A 15,274-nucleotide genomic window follows, 5' to 3' on the forward strand; every position below is an offset into this window, starting at 1 on the left:
ATCCCAGGGCCAACAGAGTGACTAAGCAGCCATGTAAGGCCAATCAATGAGCAGTACCTGCACCTTGGATGTAATTGGTAGACATTCATTCATTTGACCGTTTTGAAAAGGTTTTCTTCAATTCATAGGGTCGTTTTCTTTGAATCCTGCCTTCCTTCATGATTTTGCCAAACATAATTGTGCACACACTGTACACATGCCACTAGTGGTCAAACTGCATCTGTCGCTATAAGTGTCCATGGAAACATCATTGTTACATAGATGGCAGGCATAGCATGACACCAAAGTCATTCTCATAGTCTTGCTCTCTGATGTAGGCACTGAGATACGTCCGCAGGGTTACTGGGGTTTGGATACAGATGAAGTAGTGGATCTAAAGTAGTGTACAGGAAAGTCATTAGATTAGAATGTGTATTACTCAGGAACTGCAGGCATCTTGTATGAAATGGCTCGTATACCAGTGCCCCTCTGCAATGATGTATAAGAGCTGACATGAAATCTGCAGTTGGGAAAAGGAGGGACGAGATTGACTAATAAGGGGATGGCTGAGTGTATCAGTATACAGGTTCACTTAAGAGCCTACTTTTGATCCCACTGAGCCAATTTTCTGGGAAATGCTTTCAGAGCAATCTATAATGTATGTCATTAGTCAGCCATCAAGCTTTACGTCACACCGTTTAGAAATAACTATAGTACAAGTATAAGCCGTTCCTCTTTAAGAGAAAAGAAAACCTGAGGCTAGGTTTGCGTTTTTATTTGTGGGTGTGTATTTTTAGGAATATATTTGCTCTTATATAATCCGAAATATCTTAAATATTTCAAGTTTTGACAAGGCAAATCATCTATAAATATTAGATATGTGAATAAGGACCTGCCAATACTACACATGCTTGTGTCAAGATGGCTTCAATCCTTAATCTGCTCATTGTTGTCTGGCTGTTGGACTGAAATGGACTGGGCTGCTGTTTTTGACTGAGATGAAGAGCCAATCCAGAAACTATATTTACGGGACAGTAAATAGTTGTGTTGAATAACAATACCTGGCATTCAGAAGTCATTATTTAAAATAGAGGGTGTTGTCCAACATACCATCATTTTATGTGTTGGCTTTTTATTACATGAACTCTGAAGAAAAATGTAAAAAATAAATAAATAAAAAAATACACTATCACTGGTAATAAACACACAGAATGCTCAGGAACAGTAAACATTATTTGGATATTGTTATCATTGTTCCTTTATATTGACATAATTGTGAATGTTATCTTAAGATGTACTGTATATTGAATCATCAAAACTTAGTCGAAAAGAGACAATACTCAATATGAATTAATAAGGACAGCAGGGTTTGCTGAGAAACTTGTAACATCGGGGGGAGCTCTTCTGAGTGCTTAAACATGATGCAAAAAAAGTGGATGTCAGAGACAGAACTTCATAGTTCCAACAAAGTCTTTTATTTCAAATTTACAGGAATAAATTACAACAAATAACCTCACCTAAATGACAAGCATTTCATGAAATGTGTCTGAGCTCCAAGACATCCCATGTCAGCCAGACCACAGGAAAGTTCTATTAAAAATCCATAAATAGGCTGTCACCTGCGTCTGCAGCATCCTCTGTCCTGTTATCATCATAGGACGAGGTCCTGTAACGGAAACATAAATAGAACATTCTGATTCGACTTGCAGCACATGTTCCTACGACTCACACCTGGCACACAGACACTATAGGTCTGAAACCCATGCATTATGACTTGTACATGGACACTATTAAGGGAAGGACATACCGGGTTCAATTAATAGACCATATTACCAGCACATACATTATTTTCTGCTACCCAAATGCTGTATCTACTATAATACCTTACATACTACCTTACATAAATGCAGTTTCTGTTATACCTTACACATGGCCTTCGTAAATGCCTCCTTTTGGAAAGCAATACGGGCATATTTTAAAAAAGAACCGTCCATGGGGGTTGTTTTTTTATTTTTAATAATTCACTTTTCAAATAAGCATGTCATCTTTTATGGATGTAGTTGTCTATAGTCTTTATACGTAACCTATTACTGCCATAAAAGAGCTACAAGTTAAACAATTTAAGCCCATCCAAGTGCTGGATGGGTTTCCTTAAGTAATTTGATTTGCACAGCCATGTTAAACACTCCTTACTGAAGTAGGCTATGGATGCTACTTGTTCTCCCACATTTAATTTATATCCCACTCCATTTTTTTTATGAGCTACAGAATATTTTAAGGGTTTAAAAAAAGATATATTGGCCAGTCTTGACAAAGTAGTAACTGGAGGTCTCACTTATAACTTAAAGACCAAAAGACCCCTCAGTCGTTAATAGATCTCAGTTTCAATGCAATAGCCTACTCCTCTTACCGTTTCTGTACGTCGGATGATTTGTAAGCAGGTGCGAGGATGGAGGCCATAGTGTGAATGGGTAGCCAGTCAACGGCTCCTGGCAGATATCTTCTTCCGAACCTTTGGGGCAGCGTGGCAGACGGTGGGGTTCCATTGCGCCTGCACTTACTGCACACCCGAGACCGGCCGAATCTTTGCGGGAGGTTGAGGGAGAATTGGGACCGTTGTGGCTCCACTTCGCTCGTGCGTCCGAAGCGCAACGGAAGATTCGCATGCAGATGAGACGGTTTCCCCGCAGCTGGGTAAAGCCTCAGCATTATCGGTGAGCTGGCTCGTGAACTTGTAGGCAACACTGTGAGCGGGAAATCCTCCATGTTGAGACTGCGAGGCTTTTCATGGTAAGGCTACAGATTTTTTTTTTTAAAGAAAAACAGATATTCAGTTAAATTATGTTATTATGTGACCTTTTTTTAGTTTTGTTTACTTTTTTAAAATGTGAATGACCAACATTCCAGATTTAGTTAACACGTTGATCATTACATTGCTTTCCTGCTCCTCTCCTTCTTTATCAAGCTTAGCCTGTTTAAAAGTTATTTTAATGCCTGTTCACAATTGTTGTAAGCCATGCGTAACAGGTGTCAGCTTTGATGCCTAAATGCAGCTTAAACATGTTGTAAACTCATATGAGTGTGAAAGACAGTAAGAACAATTAGAAGCCTAACTCACAAATGTAGCCATCATGGAAGTTGAACATAAATTACCCTTGTTAAACTGACTACAACTAAGTTTATATCCAAAACAGCCAAATTCAACATAATTCTACAACTTGTGTGAGGGTGTTTTGTGATAACCTACCTGTATGTAATGTGTTTTGTGGCCAATGCGTTGGCTTTCCTCCCTGGCACTGGTCAGCATTACTGCAGAGGCAGCCTGGATAGAGAGAGCAAGAGAAGAAAGGAATAAAGAGAAGAGGTGTGACGACAGCATCTTCTCCAAACTCTGCATCAGCCAGTACACTCATGCATGCTGCCCTGTTTTTATAGTCTAGGGTCACACTAATTAATACTCTCTCTCTCTCTCTCTCTCTCTCTCTCTCTCTCACACACACACACACACACACACACACACACACACACACACACACACACATACACACACACACACACACACACACACACACACACACACACACAGTGTTCCTACCACCCCTCGCCTCCTACACACTCACTCATTCACTTGCCCACCCTTACATAAAAGGCACACAAAAGTTGATTGAATTTAGCATGTTTTTCATTTAGCCAGGCATTTGTCATAGTTATTGACAATGTATAATACATATCTATGGGTAGAAATAACCATTTGACACACTGCTCAATACACAACAAGCCGCAAACAAGCACTTATGTAAGTATACTGTAGACACCTGCCCTGACAAAGACAGACTTGTAATTCACTAATTAGATCCTTCTAGATGGAATGGTAATGAACGATGCCACATAAGTGTGATGAGGTCAACGGATTCCAAACAGTTGAGGTAATATCCGTCACTCTTACCTTGACACGTCATTATGAACTTCAAAACCTTGGTTTCAAACCAAGTTTTTTTTCCCCCCCATTTAATCTTGTAGGACTTTTTTTTTCAGTATATAAATGATATGTATATGTATATAAATTATAATTAATTTTAAGTTAATTCATTATAAAGTTAAATTAATTACCTTGCCTGTGGTCCACTTCAAGTTGAAGAATATTTGGACACATCATCCGGTCCTGCATTAGCACCTGAACACTGCTCTCAAATTAGAGCCCATTATGTGAAAAGATTTTTCATCATGAGACATTTGTGGAAAATGGTCTCTCCATGGAAACCTCTCATGTTCTTCATGAAACACAGAGCTAATTAGCAAGTAGGAATTTTGTCCATGCGGCAGGAGGGCTCAGACGTCATTGTCACAGTTGGATAACAGCTTACATGCAAAGCAAGAATGAGAAGTCTTGTGGGCTCATTCAAAGAGAATTCCGGAAACATGGCTGCCAAGAATTATCCCTATGGAGTTGCCACCAATAACTCAACCGGCCAGTGCCCATTGATAAAACCTCAAATAATTTAGTCTCTCATGGCTACCGGAAGGTATTGGGTCATTTGTATATGCTTGCATTCTCTTTAATTCATTGATCAGATTGTTTGAGCGTGTCTACATGATGGAAATAAATAAAACAATTTTTGAAATGCAAAGCCTCTTGGACACCATAACATTTATGGAAGCCACTTCAGATTTTCTCTGTATAGCAACACATCTGACAAATATGGAGTGTGCAGTTAACCTTCCTTTTTTATTATTCCCATTTTGCTAACCAGGTTCAAACATGCAATAATATAAAGAAAGCTATGGCCATAAGCAATGTATTCACAATAAGCCTTTTACAAATGTATCTGAACTCAACTTATTTGACAGCCACATTATTATGACATTGTCTAATAGTGATTGTGTTCTGTTGGGATTTTCAAACCATTCTTGTTCTCCAAATAACTGTGATATAAATGTAAACCCTGATGTTTGATTCAAAAACCAAATCATACGTTGTCTTTCATTTCTTTGGCTTTCAGGTATACGCTTATTTGTACAGAGACCAGACTGGGCCTCGTTTCCCGATAACGACGTATTTTAACGGCCTACGTGGATTTTTAAGACATAGTAGACTCAGTAACACTTTCTATTTATGAGCGTTTCCCGAACATCATCTTAAAGTCAGGTGCACGAGCGCAACGTGCACGAGTTCTTAAGTATATCTTAAGAGCTGTTTACGTCAGGTTAACCTGTTTACATTAATTGCTGTGAAATTAGCTAGCCTATACGTGCATTGAACGTGGACTGTGCACTGAATTCGGGGCGGGGATAGTAACGCCGAACGACGCCCCTGGATAAGGTGTCGACGAACGACGCCCCTGGATAAGGTGTCGAGGGGGTTGAAGCGTACGTCATGCGTGACTGTATGAGCTATGAAACTAGCGATTTAAAAAAAGTTTCAATGAAGAACATGGTTGCAAATATATATGTATACAACTGTGTAGAGCACGAAACAAGACTCGTCATTTTTAAATTAATTATAAGCCAAAAATACTTACATGTAATGTATTTAGCATCTAGCTAGAAAGCTACCATATAAGCCAATGGAGTGGTGGCATAAGCGCTAATCGTGCCTTAAAACTACTGTTTGAAAGCTTCAGTTAAGACATACATACTCTGCATCGGTCGCGTAGCACATTTCAGATCAAACCGAGTCATTATAAACATATAAAAAGTTGTGTAGATAGCTTTATTAATGTAAAATATTCCTCACTTCAAGGAGCCATGTTTTTTTTTTAAATTCCCCTTTCTTCCGAACAACGGGCGAACGACGCCCCTGGTGGATTGCATCGCTAAGTGTGAAGTTAAGTGTGAAGTTCGCTAAGTGTGAAGTTACTACTGGTCCTGACCACACGTAGAATTCTTCTCAGCGAAAGAACAATTTAAGCTAAGTGCGGCGTCGGGAAACTGCTCTGCAACGTAGAATCCCTCTTACGACCGATTTCAAGTGCTTTTTCGCGTTCGGGAAACGAGGCCCTGGTCACCAATGAAGAGCTGAGGGTTCAAGGCAGGTTTGGGAAGACTTGGACATGTGTTAACTGTGATGCCTCCTGATACCACACACAACATTTCTAGAGAACGTTAGCTTACGAGCATACAACCAAAAAGTGTCAGACATAAAAGTTTTACTCTTAAGTTTACGGCAGCTAGACAAGAGAACATTTTAAAGGAATTGGGAGGCCAGCCACAGCAGTTTTTTAACCTGTTGTTTCTAGAGGGGGGCCTTGCTTCAAATAATTCAAACTGTTCCTAAATACTCTTTGCTGGTCATAGGAATCTGACTGTAAAAGGGGAATGGTCACAAAGTGCTTCAACACCATGTGTGAGATGAAAATAGTAGCATTGATATATGAAAGATGTTGCACTGCAAAAACGGAATCAGGGGATTGTAGATAGGACAGCTCTAACAGTTAATCCTGCACTAGAAACTAAGTTGATTGTGAATGTGGTGTTTCAAAATAAGTCTGCATGTGTGCTGGAGAGAGTGGAACTATGGCCAATCATCTCTGACGTGCAGGTCATATGCAGTACAATCAGTTTTTGTAAATTATACAGCTTGTCATTTCCTGCCTGCCTGAACACTCTTTGACCAATAAAACTATATGTTGGAGATGAACTTCTGTTCATGCCATATTTAGGTAACAAATCACAAGTTTGATAAATCAGAATGTCTTTGAACTCCTTAGACTATAGTATACCGTCAAATATGATCTAATACCTTAAAGAATAGTGAGAGCACACATCTGGTTGAAGGTCAGCAGAAGAAACTAACAGGAACACATTGATGTGAAGCTGTGGTGTAATCCCTTGCAGCAGGTGTGTTTCTCGGAACACTCAACCAAGATCCAAGATTCCATCAAATATACGTAGGTAGTATGGGAGTGACAAACATGTGTCTCTACTATATCCCGATGACCCCTCACCAGAGCACATCCTTTTGAAGTCACTGCAAAATATACAGGCATGGTCTTGCTCATAACTTTGCATAACTAATGTGGAGAAAAAAAAAATCACAATTTTCTTCACAATACAATTTCTTATCCTTAACTGTAAAAATAATGGGTCTTATTTCTAGACACTTTTTTTTGTATTGTCATGTGCACTTTCTGTACTGGATTGAATTGAATAGCGGGTATTATGAATATCAAATATCATTAAAATGCATACGGTGTGAAGCAATAGCTAAGCTAAAGTTATTTGAAACCTTAGTTAGCTATTACAAATGACTATAGATGAAAAATGTAACATGTTTATACAATCACCTTTTTTCCAGATGCTGGGTACAAGGTTACTGTTTTGGAAGTTTCTTACAGAATGATCATTGCTTTGTCTTGTTGAAGTGTTAGGGTTAGGGTTAGTGTTAGGGTTAGGCTAACCCTGCCAGTTCATACACAAGTCTGTTGCCACGCCCTCTGCTCGCGCCATCTCCCAACTGAACAGCAGACAATAAACGTCTAAACTGAATTGAGCATGTTATCGTCTGTCACATGCGCATGGCTATCTCCAAAACTTGTGTTTGTCCGTTTAAATAACCATTAAGTAGCCTACTTTGTAGCCTGTAAGTTGGAGTCAAACTTTCATGAAACCTAGGTGATATCCTACAGCATGTTACATGAATTAATATTGACTGTAAAAGGCCGTAATTTTTACTCTCTTATTAAATAGGGGAAATAAACAGATAGGCTACAGCTCAAAACTGTGTTTAGGGTTAGTTTGTAAAGGGGTTTGAAAGAAATCAGCACATGACATTGACGCCTTTATACAGTTAAACGCTGACTCTGTGGGGTTACTACAGAATATAGCGATATCTTTTCAATAATTTGTAGTAAATCAAACAACTAGTTCGTGAAAACAAAGTAGTAGGCCTATGTTGCAAACAGAACAGGCAGCTTTCTTGTGGTGTATGATGTTATGAATCGATTTTAATGAACAGTAAGTATGTAAGTCAAGGAGCTGGCTTTTTTCGCGGAATAATAACGCGCAAACTTGGGTTGAAAACATTTCTGTTTACATTGCATGATATGTGCTTTGGCGAAAAACCTTTTCGGATACGGGTGCATCCTGTCCCTATGGCTGTAGTGGGGTAGGCTCAAAGCACTTTCCTGGCTATTTGAAGAAGAAAATTCAAGATACATCATTGCGTGTGGTTATGTACATTGGGTAGGTAGCCTAAACAATGAATCAAATGATGCTGATGCGAAAAAAAAAAGTTTACTAACGTGACTATAGCAACCCAAGCTGGCCCTTACACCAATAATCAACCTGGCAGCTAATTGAGCTGACGGTCAAGTCAGTGAAGTACAGGTTGCTCTCTCTTTCTTTGATTAATCAAGTTCAAATAGTTTTGCTATCAGATTGGATATCTAGTTAATTCTATAGTTATACATATTGTCCATGCTCATGCTGTCACATAACGCGCCGCTATGCGGTACATTTAGTTCTTCTCCTAGCGCGGGCGTGGCTTTTGTTGTGTGACGGCTGTACGCAATTACGTTGCAGTTGTGGGCGTAACGTTGAAATTCTACGTTGTGTGGGCACTATTCAGTTGTATTCACACCGTGTACTCAAGATAAGCAAGCGGTATTAATTTCTAGCTGGGCTGCAAATCAAAACAAAAGAAACCAAGGTACGTGTATCGTTTTGCTAACTAAGTACATATACACTTATGCATCAAAAGCAAATGATTCAGATGCACGTTTACTTATTTGCGCAAGTGGATGGTAATGGAGGTTTCTTTTGCGTTGTAGCACTACACAATCTGCTTTTTTCGCGCGCATGAGCTAGATGGGTTAGCGAGCTAGCCAACTTGCAATTCCAGCATGGTGTTCACGGTAAAATGTTCGATGCTGAAAGTACGCTGTTTGATTATAATAAAAAGTCTTATAAGGTCGTTTTTTTAGCAGTCATACTATTTTTCAATTATGCGGACTGGTTTGAAGAGACAATTCATCCTTGCGTTCTTGTTCTGCCAAGCTAATATTAGCAAACTACAAAGCATGCAGATACCAAAGTCACAGGTAGCAAACGTTATTCATACCGAATGGCCAAGGAGCCAGCAACTCCCTAGAATCTGAGTAGCGTAAATTTGCAACACAAACTATTCATCGTTAAGAACATCAGTTCATCTTTGATAGTGCGATCATTTCCATACAATTTTTACTAACACTACTTTATATTTTCAGTGTAACGTTACCGTTACCTAAACACAAGCTACTTGGGGACTCGTACTAGTATGGATTCTGTAGATGTGTTGATTAGAAAGGTGTTAGCTAGAAGCTAAGTTAAAGAAAACAGCGCTTAGCTTGCTAACGGTAAGTTAGCATAATGGACGTCGTTTTGTTAGCATTGTAACCACGCAGCCAATATATGTAGGCCATCAGACATCCATGCCCCTTACAGTGCTGTCGGTTGCTTAAGTGTGAGTTACCGAATTGAACGATGTATCTGATGGTTGCATTATGAGTTGGTCAACGTAGACTTGGTATGGGATTTTTTGTTTTTGTATGACCCCTGACCTTTCGTCTTGGTGGTGGAAGCATTCATTTCGGTGGTTGAGAATGGGTGACTCTTATATGTACATTTTAGCACGCATCATAATGATAATGTACTTGCAATCTGTTAGGTAGACTTACTGTAACAATGAGTAACTTGCAGAACGGCTAAACATGCATTGTTGCTAACTTGCTAACGTTTATGTTTGCTAGCTGTGCCACATAATATCTCCTGCTGTAGTTAGACCCAAACCAAAGACAACTGGTTGTAATTTTGACATGGCAAATGCGAAATGGAGAGTAACGCGAACAAGTAGAAGCCATGTGTACGTGTGTTTTTAGGGAGGGCAAATTGGTCAGATGTAATTCTTTGGCGCAAAACTTTAAAATCCATAGCTAGCGGGGTAACTGAACAATACATTGCGTTATTTTTTGGTGTATCATTCCAAGATGAGGCTGTAGACCCAACCTCCAATGCAGGTCAAAATATTGATGCTAGCCGCACATCAAAAGCGCGCAGTTGGAGAAATGCTAACTAATATCGCAACACAGATTGACTTTTTGTACGGTATGACGGTTTTGTACCATCGTACACACTTCGCAAGCAGTTTGTCTAAGGCAGTCAAAAACTCCCACAAATGGATTCTTTCCATTCACATCCACTTTAAAATGGGCCTGTTATTGACTATCATGTATTAGCCTTCTCTTTAGAAGTGCGCCTAGACTTTAAGCTGGTTCGATAGCTAGCTAATGTTTAAAGCCATGTTACTTAACTGTTCATTTTCTATTTTAAAATGTGTGGTTTTTTTCTTGACTCATTAATTGGTAATGGTGTTTAACATACAGTTTAGCAAATACTAACTTATTAATCACACGTCCTATTCACATTCCAAATGTGCCTAAACTTTACAATATCAAACCAGAGCTCATTTACTATTTAGACATTCTCTGCTTTAGTGTTGCATTGTTATGGCAACAGTTATGGCTGAAGATACTTTTGCTTACTAGTGTAGAGAACATCAGAGAATTTGATGCTTTCTAAATTGCGAAAGATTTCTACAACTTGTGTCTGTGCGTGCCCAATATGGGTTGCATTTAAAAACAAAATCTCAAATGGATTGAATCAGATTAATTTGAATTGTCAAAATAATTCAACACTGAAGTGTTCTTTATTTAATAGCCTGTACTTTGAGGTGGGCGTAGTATTTGAAAGACATTGGAATACAATATTGTCTTTAGTCTTGATACACTGTCTAAACTAAAACATAATGTGGTGTCCGAATCAAAGTTTACTTGTGTGGCTTTTTTAAAACCCATGCACAAAAAGCTACTTTTCAATAATATGTACTTTATATAAAGCATATATTAAATGAAGTTGGAGTTGTAATGCATTTATGGTCCCATATACTGAAGGTAATGCTTTTAACCTGTGTGGTTTCTGAGCTAGCTCGAAAAACCACAAAACCTCATAATTAGCTTAAATCAAATCAATAATCTCTTAACTTTACAGCTGTTTCCTGTAAGAAGAGGCGCATAGAGTTCTTGTAATCCTTTCTCAATATTTGAAGATGACTTCAGGCTTTAATGCCTGGCTAAAAGAGAATTTTACTCAAGTCATGAGGATGCATCGGGTATCACTTTGAATAGCTTCCTCATTTTGTAATGGTGAGATAGGTGCCATGTTATGGTTCCCCAACAACTTCTTAGTGGGGGCTCATGCTCGAGCTGGTTGATTTCTATATAGATATATATATATGTGTGTGTGTGTATTATTATCACATAAATATATATATATGTGTGTGTGTGTGTGTGCGTGTGTATTATCATATAAATACGTGTGTGTGTGTGTGTGTGTTATTATTATTATTTTTATTATCATCATATAAATATATATATGTGTGTGTGCGTGTGTTATTATTATTATTTTTATTATCATCATATAAATATATATACGTGTGTGTGTGTGTGTGTGTGTGTTTGTATGTGTTATCATCATACAAATTTATATTTGCTGAATTGCCATGTGCAAGCCTGTAAGTGCGCTCATGACGGAGCAAAGGAACTCTTGACAGTTCAACCAAGTGATGTGAAACCTTTGTGGTTATAATCTGCCATCAGACAGGTGCCTACAGTAGACACCACTGCAACTGCCTTGGACCGATCCGATTTGAAGTCCCAATCTAGTACTATAACTAGCTAACAGTAAGTTTATTTAACCTGTTGTTGGTGCCTACCTTTTGAGCAGTTTTTTACCATCAAGTTAATGTTACAACTCCCTTTAGTGTCTGTGCCATCTGTCAAGGAAAATGGAAGTTCAATTCCCAATAGAAATTGAGTGCACATAGAAGTCCCTTCTTTACTGTCATAGTGTGCCAAGTATCGCCAAAATTGCCAGTTGTCCAGACACGGCTACATTCTGTGTTTTTTGCATTGGGAAATGGAGATAAACCGTTTCAAGATACAAATTGTAGGTAAATGGTTCACAGCTGGGTCTAGATTCATTTAACTGTTAGCTGGCTAGCTAAAGATGCGATGTTAAACACCAAAAGTCCTCTTTTACATGTGGGTGAGGAGCAGAGGTAACTAAGGGACTATGTAAAAAATGTGACTTTCTCAAGACTGTCATATGAGCACATGTATTAAGTGTTAACTCCCTTTATTGTGAGGGTGTGTCGTGTGTGTTTATATACAAATGTGGCAATACTGTTAACAACTAACAACTTAAATTCATGGAAATGTTCTGTCTATCAGCGGCCACTACAGTAAAATGTATAGCTGCCCTTGCTAGCTGCTGTGGTCTAGTGGGACCCCCGTGGAGTGGGTGGGGCTATGTGGAGAGTATGAGACAGGAAACGTAAGAAATAGGTTATGCAATGTGTCTCGTTCTAGATCTGGTTTGAAAATGTCTTTATACCTTAAAAAGTCAATATATCATTCATACTGGTGTAATATACATTTTAGCTGGACAGAAAACTTGCAAAATTCTCCTGTTTTTAGAGCACCCACTGTGGTGGCCCCCCTATCAGCGCGCCAGTGAAAACCCAGGCCAGAGACAGTATTATGACCTTTGGCCCACATAATTCAGGCTTGTTATTTGATTTGCATGGGGAAGCCAGCTGGTTGTGGCTTTTTCAAGTCATGCCACAATTACCATTATAAAGTGTGTGTATTTGTGTGTTAATATATGTATATATATCTACCTTTACACATTTTTGTTTACCTCATACAGCCACAGGATCTGATGGACGTCCGTCCGAAACGTCCGCTTTCTCAGGAAACTGTGTGTACTACATTTGAACTTTACCTCCTTAATACAAACATATATATATATATATATAAACACACACACATTCGTGGGATGCTAAATTTGTCCACCTAACCTGATGCTGAGTGTCTTTTTGAGAGTTTGCGATGCTGCAATCCTTAATGTCAGAATGGTGTGCAGTAGTTTCTTGCTGTCTACGCCAGCCTCTATGAGGGCACACACATAGTTGCTAGTCAGTCTCTTCCCCAACCATATTGAATCTGTCCTGCGCTTCTCTAGGCGGCCATGGGGAAGAAGCAGATGGGAAAGTCCAAAAAGGAGGTCTCCGAGCCGGAGGAGTTTGTGGTGGAGAAGGTCATGGACCAGCGTGTGGTCAATGGGAAAGTGGAGTACTTCCTGAAATGGAAAGGCTTCTCAGAGTGAGTCAGCGTTTTAGCCGTCAATGCACCCATCTTGTCTGGCCATCTGAAATTCTTTTTTTGGACTAATTTTGAACTTGGATGTGTTCAGTGCTGACAACACATGGGAGCCGGAGGAGAATCTGGACTGTCCCGAGCTGATCGCAGCCTTCCATGTGGCCCAGAAGGGGGTGGTGGAGAAACCGGACTCGAACAAGAGAAAGACCTCCACTGACGAGCCAGAGACTGAAGAGAGCAAAGCTAAGAAGAAGAAAGAGGTGGTATGTTCGTCCCTGAATGAATGTGAATGTGCAAAGAATTGATACGGTTGTGATGGACTAAATCCTGACAAATAAGATGGCACCCCTGTGATTGGCATGGTTTTGATTTGTAGCTGTCTTTGTGAAAAGTTAACTTTTCCTGTTGCAAGTAGATGTTCAGGGCATGTTTAATGTTCAAGCCAAATTGGTAAGGGAAACTTGAGACACGAATCATCGACATCAACAGGACTCTTATCACTTAGTATTGTGTTTTGAAGAGCATGCAAAGAACTGTAGAACATCTGTGTATACACTTGTGACCTTGTGGATGTCCCAGGCCTGAAGATGAACATGCGTCGCAGTCCACTGTGGTTTTTGATTAAAAGGCTTAGTTGAAATGGTATATTGAATATTAAGGGCTCAAAATATGTAACACTTTGCAGATATTTGACAGTGTTGGACAGAGGGTCATATCATATTTAAATATAAAATCATGCAAACAATTTCTGCAAGCAATTTTATTGGTTCTCAGAAGGATGAAGAAACATTTGAAAGTTTCTTGGTAAAGGATTTTTCTTTTTCTCAAAATGATCAGGTCAATACCATATCACTGATTTAAAGAGCATAGTTTATTGATGAACAAACATATGAAGCCTATGCATATTCCCAAAGTTAATATTCATTACACATACATTTCTTACATTTGAGCCCTTGCATGAATCTGGATGTGATGTTCAGGTCTGTGTTTTTGTCAGAAATGGGTGTGTTTCTCTGCATGTCCACACGGTGGCACCAGTGTGTAGTATACATTGAGGCTTTAGACTTAGAGCCAGCAGGACGATGTTTTTTTTTTACTAATCCTTCTCACACCAGCATGCTGTCTGCAAATGATAAAACATTGAACAGATGTGTGAGTACTGCTCTGTGGTTGCGCTGCACTGTGAACACTGTCAACACTAGTGAGGAGATGAACCCTACTGACGAGATGCCTGTGTTTATTTGTGTGTGTGTGTGTGTGTGTGTAGAGTGAAAAGCCACGGGGCTTTGCCCGGAACCTGGAGCCCGAGAGGATCATCGGCGCCACAGACAGCAGCGGGGAGCTCATGTTCCTGATGAAATGGTGAGGGATGCTTGGACTTGTGTAGATATCATACAAAAGTGCTTTTGTCAGTGATGAGCTCATTTTTGTAAAATGAGTATTTTCTGCTAATGCTTGTTTTCTTTGTATGTGTTCGCGCCTGTAGGAAAGATTCTGATGAGGCAGATCTGGTCCCGGCGCGAGAGGCCAACACGCGCTGCCCACAGGTCGTCATCTCCTTTTACGAGGAGCGCCTCACCTGGCACTCCTGCCCTGAAGACGAGCAGCAGTAATGCATGCGCACACCCACACACACACACACACACATACACACACAAACTCAACTTTTATTTTCTTGTTTTTAGTTCTTGCATACTTGAATGCTAAGGTAACTTCTGTGTTTGCTGTATAATGTCTTTGTAAATATTTGTTTTTCAAAACAACGCAATAAAAGTTTATATGACTCGTATTCCAACACCTTTTTTGTTCCAAGCTAGTGCTGACATGGTTCTTACTTTGTCCCCTGCTTTCTCAAACCACTTTTAGTGTGGAGCTAGTGATGAGGAAAAAAAACAAGTGAAAATTGACAAACTGCTTGCTACACTTATCAGCTTTAGCTGCTTTCCTCAGCTCTAGTTTTGGAGCAATCAATCTTTGTGTTCCTGCTGTAAATCTATTTACACAACAGCAGTGAGTATATCTAGCCAAACAAAAGCAGAAAGATAACCTCTGGGAACTTTGAGAAGCCACTGGTGAACGTAGATGTAGTTTCTGCTTTCAGG

The 15,274-nt window shown here is 39.4% G+C and overlaps 1 protein-coding gene across 2 annotated transcripts; it reads left to right on the forward strand.

Annotated features, from left to right (window-relative positions):
- The first annotated feature begins 8,507 nt into the window (after window positions 1–8,507).
- Window positions 8,508–14,961, forward strand: cbx3a (chromobox homolog 3a (HP1 gamma homolog, Drosophila)). Of its 2 annotated transcripts, none has more exons than XM_080858828.1 (7): window positions 8,508–8,626; window positions 11,610–11,693; window positions 12,721–12,771; window positions 13,036–13,175; window positions 13,267–13,435; window positions 14,440–14,534; window positions 14,659–14,961. In XM_080858828.1, the coding sequence occupies exons 3-7, from the start codon at window positions 12,733–12,735 to the stop codon at window positions 14,783–14,785; spliced, it is 570 nt and encodes a 189-aa protein (XP_080714954.1). In that variant the 5' UTR covers window positions 8,508–8,626; window positions 11,610–11,693; window positions 12,721–12,732; the 3' UTR covers window positions 14,786–14,961. The 2 variants fall into 2 exon arrangements, with proteins under 2 accessions (XP_080714954.1, XP_080714955.1); XM_080858829.1 differs by having other exon boundaries at window positions 13,267–13,432.
- Window positions 14,962–15,274: the final 313 nt, after the last annotated feature.

Source organism: Sprattus sprattus, assembly GCF_963457725.1.
Source record: "Sprattus sprattus genome assembly, chromosome: 20".
NCBI lineage: Eukaryota > Metazoa > Chordata > Actinopteri > Clupeiformes > Clupeidae > Sprattus > Sprattus sprattus.

Excerpts from the sequence above, each read along its gene's own strand:
- cbx3a (XM_080858828.1), top strand. The coding sequence starts at position 12,733 with ATGGACGTCCGTCCGAAACGTCCGCTTTCTCAGGAAACT. Across the intron at positions 12,772-13,035 it reads GTCCGCTTTCTCAGGAAACT|GCGGCCATGGGGAAGAAGCA; the intron begins GTGTGTACTACA and ends GCGCTTCTCTAG. Across the intron at positions 14,535-14,658 it reads CTCATGTTCCTGATGAAATG|GAAAGATTCTGATGAGGCAG; the intron begins GTGAGGGATGCT and ends TCGCGCCTGTAG.